The sequence below is a fragment of the Rhagoletis zephyria genome, unplaced genomic scaffold, assembly GCF_001687245.7.
Source record: "Rhagoletis zephyria isolate East Lansing unplaced genomic scaffold, Rhagoletis_zephyria_1.1 Rzeph_scaffold_03823, whole genome shotgun sequence".
Lineage (NCBI taxonomy): Eukaryota > Metazoa > Arthropoda > Insecta > Diptera > Tephritidae > Rhagoletis > Rhagoletis zephyria.
Window position 1 is genome coordinate 32983 of NW_016160906.1, and position 6880 is coordinate 39862.

Here is a 6880-nt window from a genome sequence, read left to right on the forward strand (position 1 = left end):
ATATGCGCCAATGAAAAGCCATCACCAAATTGTAAGCAACGAACAAATGTAAACAAACGGCTAATGTCAAAATCGCCCAACTTTGCGATTATAACAGGATACTGGCTTGCTGGCGTGATCTTGTATTTTTGGTTCATGTTTTCGACCATTGTATCTATACATACAATGTTCTTACTGACAACGAAAACACTTTAAAAACTAGTTTTGGGATTGTGGGCTGAAAGCTGTTTACACCTTCCGTTACTGTTTTCGTTGACATTTCTTGCATTCTTTGTTTACAGTTTTGATACAAAAAAAAAAAAAAATAACAGTATTTTGATTCGGCCAGTCAATTAACAATAAATTCGAACTAGCATATTAAAAATGATAAAATATGACTTCCACTTCGATAAATAATCGAAAACAAACTAGTACAGACACCGATTGGAATGAGTGCAACGTGAGTTTTCAAGTAGATTTCAGCGAAAACTGGTTTTCGTTGTCAGATTTTACATGGACACAAGCTGTAGGTCGAAAATCAGTTTTGGGAAAGAAAATTTGCACGAAAATAAAGTTGTATGGCTAAATGTTGGCTGGCGACAAACTTTGTTGAAAGCGATTAGTTGAAAGGCTGTTCAACCAAAAGTAGAATGCAAAGTTGAAGAATGCAAATGCCTTTTTATGGCGAATATTTTGGTATTTTTTTATATTTTGATATTTTTAGTCATTCAATTTTTTCGTGCAACCCTGCGTGTGTTGAACCCAAAAGTTTCCTGAAATATCGCACGTGCGAAAATCCCAACAGTTGAACAATGCAAATACTGCTTAAAGAGTGGTTGCGATAAAAAATCTGGTGCTCTATCGATAACTACACTTAAAATCGATATTTCACCAGTGCTGCCGTTCACTAACAAGGTAGTCAATAGTTGCGTTTTTTTACTCATTTCCAGTAAAATCCAGTAAAAGTTTTTACGAATTTTCATGTTCTGGCGTTTTCGTACGCAAAAACTTGCAAAGTAGGGGAAATTGAGAGAGCGAAAAATGACAGTTGAAGTTGCAAGTTTTTACTGGATTTACTGGATAAATTTTTACTTGTAAGAATTTGCCAGTACGAAAAACAGCTGATCGCATGTTGCTGGATGAAATTTAAACTAATAAGGAAACTGTTTGTGGGTTTTTATTGTTGAATCTCACAAAATAAACCTATTTAAATACAAAATATATTGTTTTATTAGGAATTTGCTGCGAATAAACAACCAATTTATCAGCTGTTCATGAAACTTGCAAATTGTTACTGGAAAAGCGTTCGCGTACTTTATTGCAATTTTTTTCTTTGAGAGCGAATTCTTAGAAATAAAGTTACTGGAGAGTTGCTGGCAAGTTACTGGATAATTTGTAAAAAAACACAACTAATAACTTTGGCAATTGCGGTTAATTTTATTAGCCAGAGAATAAAAAAAACGTCAAAGGAAACATATTCATTCTGAACGTAGAATGTATTCTATTTATTTACTCGAAGATAAAACAAATTAATTTAACTTTTTAAAAATTAAACCTTAAATAGTTTGAGGTAATTAATTCCATCGAGTTTAATGGCACAATGACGGGTCGACATTGATTAACAGCAACACTGGTGATAATGAGCTTATTCATATCATAACAAGTGCATTGGTAAAAACAATCGATAATAACACTATTGAAAATAATATAGTATTAATAGTATTTCTCTTATTTTAGGCACCAGATTGTAATTTGGTAATGTTAAACAAATGGATAAACACTTTTTTAATTATCTATGCAATTACAGATGATGAAGAACACTTAATTGAACTGATTTCAACTGAAATGAGTTTTGCCCACCCCGCTGGAATTGTGAAAACAATGCCTTACAAAGAAGACAAAACTTGGCCTTGCGATTGAACAAAGGCTTTATACTTATATACAAACAAACAATACGGGTAAAGTTAAAATATCTATGCAGCCAAAAGAGTACTCAAATATTATAATTTACAGTCGTATTATCATATGGAGCATCAGCTTAGCAGACAAAAGAATTTGGAAAGTTACCAACCCCCGTTTTGCATTTCTTTTCTTAATTGTAATAATTAGTGAGAGCACAATGACGTTAAATTGATCTCAGACTAGTTGGGGTTTTTACTCATTCTACTAAGAAAAAGTGACTAAGAGGTACAACAAAGGCAAGAAAAAACACCAAGCATCAAAGATGCCGTCGCTACGTCAAAAAGTCACAACATATTTTCGTCAATTAAGTTTTATTGCTGAGCCACGCGATAGCCCCAGAGGAGCACGTAAAGCTTCAGATGATGATAACTTTATTATAAAATATTTAGAGGGTCGCATGGAGCGTCAGTTTGTGCCTAGTCCAGAGATTTCAAATGGACAAAATCCAACCGACTTGCCAGATTTGAAAATTGGTATTTACCCAACTGGTCCCACCACCATAACTGCCGCTTGTACCGGTCCTGACGAAGGACTCACTGGCATAAAGCGCTCAAAATTGCATTTAAGTGCAAGTTATGCAGATGATATTGACTTCATTGACACTAATCAAGAGAGTGATTGCTTCGAGGTTCGAAAAAGTATTAACACAAACAGTCGTAATCAAAACAAATATAGTCGTTTTGGAGGTACGCCACGTAAATTAAGCAACAGTGCCATAACGCCAATCGGTGATCAAAATGCAAACAAGACATCTGGTATGCGCTCACGCAAAAACTCTCGCACCAGTATTTCCAATCTCAGTAAGATGCAAAGTAATATAAATTCAGTAAGTACTGCTAAAGACTCGGATAAGTCAACGGTAAATGAAACAACCTCTACTACGGAAACCAAAAAGGCCACTGATAATGCTAACAAATCCACAACCATTGTGGTAAGTATGGTAAGCACAAAGTTAGTATCTAGTGATGCAGCAGATCAAAATAACAAGAATATCTTAAATTCACCGAGAAGTGAAGGTATGAAAACAACCAAATCTCTAGTAGATTCTTCAGANAATGGTAAGCACAAAGTTAGTATCTAGTGATGCAGCAGATCAAAATAACAAGAATATCTTAAATTCGCCGAGAAGTGAAGGTATGAAAACAACCAAATCTCTAGTAGATTCTTCAGATACAAAAGAAGCACAAAAAACCGATTTGGCTCAAAAAAATAATGAAGTAGATAATTCCACAAAGATTTTATTAGATAATACAACCGAACGTTTGCTCCGTGAAGCGGTTTCGAATCAGTCTGAAGTAACCAGTTGCAAAGGTATCGGTAGTTTTATGGGAGATGCCATTGCTGGTGTATCGGATTGGCACATGGAGACTGATTATGCTTACGGTATTTCAGTGTCTCTGTACGAGACCAACATGCTGACAAAAGAGCCAATGGGCAGTCCTATCGCCGATTGCTATGGCATCGTAGTACGAGGAGATGCAGCAGCGATGGCGCTTGCTGATGGTGTCAATTGGGGAGATGGTGCCCGTTTAGCTGCACGTTCCGCTGTACATGGTTGTCTTGATTATTTGGATCGAGCAATATTCGGTCTGGCACGAGAGTGCATGGCCACTTCCACCACGGAAGTATTTGTTAGTCTTCTTCGTAGCTTGTGGGAGGGTCATGGCTGCATTCTAGAAGTGGGCGGTTCGCTGAGTACTCTTACAGTAGCTGTGGTATTACCCCTGTTTGAAGAGGGCAGAACCGAAAATTGTGGCAAATACGTTGTTTGCGCATGCAATGTTGGTGACTCATTGGGATACGTGTATTCAAAAAAATATGGCGTACGCGAGTTTACACAAGCATCACACGATATAACCTCAATGCGGGACATGCGTGATGCATTAGGTGCTCTCGGGCCTGCCGACGGAAACAAGCCAGAATTAGGAAACCTAACTTTATCAATGACTGTCATTGAAAAAGGCGACATTGTATTCTTAACTTCGGATGGAATAAGTGACAATTTCGATCCAGTCGTTGGAAAGTTCGCTGAAGCATGGACTCCGGAAGTTAAATTGATGTCGAGCTCCACGACGCAAGGGCAACATCATTTGGCTCCAAAGCGGCAAAATAAGAGCGCATCATCTATTTATGCCCGTCTTCATCACACACATAACAACCACAAACAAAGGAGCGAGACTGAGTCACTACCGACTTCACCAGCAAACGCACCAACACGGCCCCCACGCACTAAGAAATCACCATCACCAGAAGACGTTAATACAAGTAGTGCNGCACAAGGGCAACATCATTTGGCTCCAAAGCGGCAAAATAAGAGCGCATCATCTATTTATGCCCGTCTTCATCACACACATCACAACCACAAACAAAGGAGCGAGACTGAGTCACTACCGACTTCACCAGCAAACGCACCAACACGGCCACCACGCACTAAGAAATCACCATCACCAGAAGACGTTAATACAAGTAGTGCTGCTGGTGCACCTAGTCGACCAAAGTATATGCGTTCACATACTGTGATAGAACCGAGACGCCTTTCCGTAGCAGGCCACTCTACGACAAGACAAGCACAACTTGCTTCTGCCCTCCAACCAAAGATACCGAAATCGGCTTCCGGTCTACCCTTAGTTACTGGGCCACAACGTCATGCACTCACGCTCTATAGACTAGAGGATCTCCTGAGCTATGGTATTAATGGAACATTTTCACCATGCACATCAGCCAGGCGACTATGCCATCTGCTAATTGATTTCGTTAGAATGATAACCTCAGCGCGGCGAAAGACTCTTGAACAACGAGAGCTTTTTTACAAATTAGCAACAGGTCCAGACGGAATCAAACGAGAGGTCCAACTAAATAGAATGCAACATCGAGGGGCACGCAAACGAGTGGTGGATAGCAGCGCTTTTTCTTCCTTGCCGGGAAAGCTAGATCATGCAACAGTAGTGGCTTACACTGTAGGCATTGGATGCAACAGATATACTACCGAGAAAAATGGTAGTAACGGCGTACAGATGGCTGCCTCTACTTCAACTGCTGCAGCACTATTGCAGTCAAAAAATTTTAATGAAACTAATTTTTAAATTTGTTTAACAAAAATATGTATGTAGAACTTAGCATCACCAAATCATATTGATAATACTGTAGCGCTTGGAATAATGTATTTAAAGGACGCAGAGGTAATACATCATATATGTACTTGAGGGAATTAAGCACAATTGGGAATTATTGGTATTATGTGACCTGCGACCATTTAAAATGTTTGGCGAATTTTGTAGCAAAGCTTCTAACTCGTCCACAATGCCCCTGCATATAGTGCATACATACATATGTATTGATGCTCGTGCTAAATGTGGCTTGATAAAAAATAAAATAAAAATGCGGCCGATTTACTTTAAAGCTGATGAAAAAATGCAAATTTCCTGCAATCTACATAAAATGCATAACTCGAAATAATTACAATGTCTGCACCAAGGCAGCCTGCGCCAAACTTTTAGAGAATACTGGCTTCTTTTAGACATGCATTGCGAATTTTGAACCAGACGCAGGACTGAGAAGAAGCAATCAGTAAATTCTTGTGCTAGTGCTTTGAACAGAAATTTTTAAAATATAACTGCTATAATCGCCAGTGTTTTAACACCCGGAGCTCGGAGCAGTCCGTTATTTTAAAAATCCTGGGGAAAATCTACCAAAATATACATTACGTATTCATGTATCTTTGATATAATCCAATATTTTTTTAATAAAGTACTGCAACAGTCTATAGACAACCAAATTAAAAAAAAGCGTTTATATTTAGATTGCTTAATTTTTCATAATTTTGTATTCATATTTAATAGTAAGAGTCAAAAAAATTATTAGAATAGCCCAGCAGCCGGATTAATAAAAAAAGTAAGTGCGCCTGGTCCACACTGGAGAAGTGAAACTTGCGTTACATATCTATTTTGTCTCATAACCAATATTCATACATACATACATACATATGTACATCTGCTTTTGCTTAAGGTTCACGATCCAGAAAATAAAGGTCGCGCCATTCACAGACCGCTAACCCTCTCTTCGTCGATTTGACAGCATCCACCCAATCGCTGACGTCATAAAATACTTTTGTTTACATTCACTGTTGCCAACTTCATGCTTTTCGCACCAAATTTAGTGGGTATTCAAAACGCGAAAATTTTTGAGTTTTGTGCTTGGTGCGTTTTTGATGCTTTTGTTTTTAGTTTGAAGACACCAAATTAGAAAATCTTAAAAAATTTTAAGCAGAATTTATAGCAATCGTAAGTGTGGTAAGCAATTTTACAAAAATTTAAACAAAATCATGGCTCAGTGACAAGAATGATAGAATACAAGATTGCGCCGATCAGAGAGGATTTTTGAGAATAACTTTTGTGTGACGTCACACTGGTGCAATTGCGAGAGAGAAATGCCAAAACGTGAGCAAGAATGGAAGAAGAAGAAAAAATGTTGCAAGGAAAACGTAAACAAGTTGCACCAGTGTGACGTCATGCAAACAACGATTCTGTCAAATTCGTTAAGAGAAAAATAGCGGTACCGAGATCGGCGCAACCTTTGTATTCTCTCAATCGTGGCTCAGTGACAATCATAAGTGACAAAGAAATATGTGGCAGCACCTTCAATCATGCCAGAAGAAATATACCGTTGTGCAAGAAACATTGATTTTTGAATCGGCATCCTTACAATAAAATTATGTATTCATATCAAGTCCATAAAATACACCAATAAAAATTTGGTGCTTTTTCAAAGTCAAAACTTGGCAACACTGCCTATTGGTCGATGCTTCCTCTTTTTCTTGTCGAGTTCGTCTTGCTCTCTCATTCTGGTATTTTTTGACGTCACGGCCAGTTGCTCTCAGCTCGATTGGCGCAATCTTGTATTCTATCATTCTTGCTTAAGGTTATATTTTTTGTCTTTTTTC

The 6880-nt window shown here is 37.9% G+C and overlaps 1 protein-coding gene across 1 annotated transcript; it reads left to right on the plus strand.

The window, feature by feature from the left end:
* Positions 1-1400: 1400 nt before the first annotated feature.
* Positions 1401-5353, plus strand: LOC108369743 (PP2C-like domain-containing protein CG9801). Its single transcript, XM_017624927.1, has 5 exons — positions 1401-1734; positions 1787-1937; positions 1993-2881; positions 3000-4097; positions 4332-5353. Exons 3-5 carry the CDS (start codon positions 2204-2206, stop codon positions 5022-5024), a joined length of 2469 nt encoding a protein of 822 aa, XP_017480416.1. The 5' UTR covers positions 1401-1734; positions 1787-1937; positions 1993-2203; the 3' UTR covers positions 5025-5353.
* Positions 5354-6880: the final 1527 nt, after the last annotated feature.

Excerpts from the sequence above, each read along its gene's own strand:
- LOC108369743 (XM_017624927.1), top strand. The coding sequence starts at position 2,204 with ATGCCGTCGCTACGTCAAAAAGTCACAACATATTTTCGTCAATTAAGT. Across the intron at positions 4,098-4,331 it reads GTCTTCATCACACACATAAC|CCGACTTCACCAGCAAACGC; the intron begins AACCACAAACAA and ends ACTGAGTCACTA.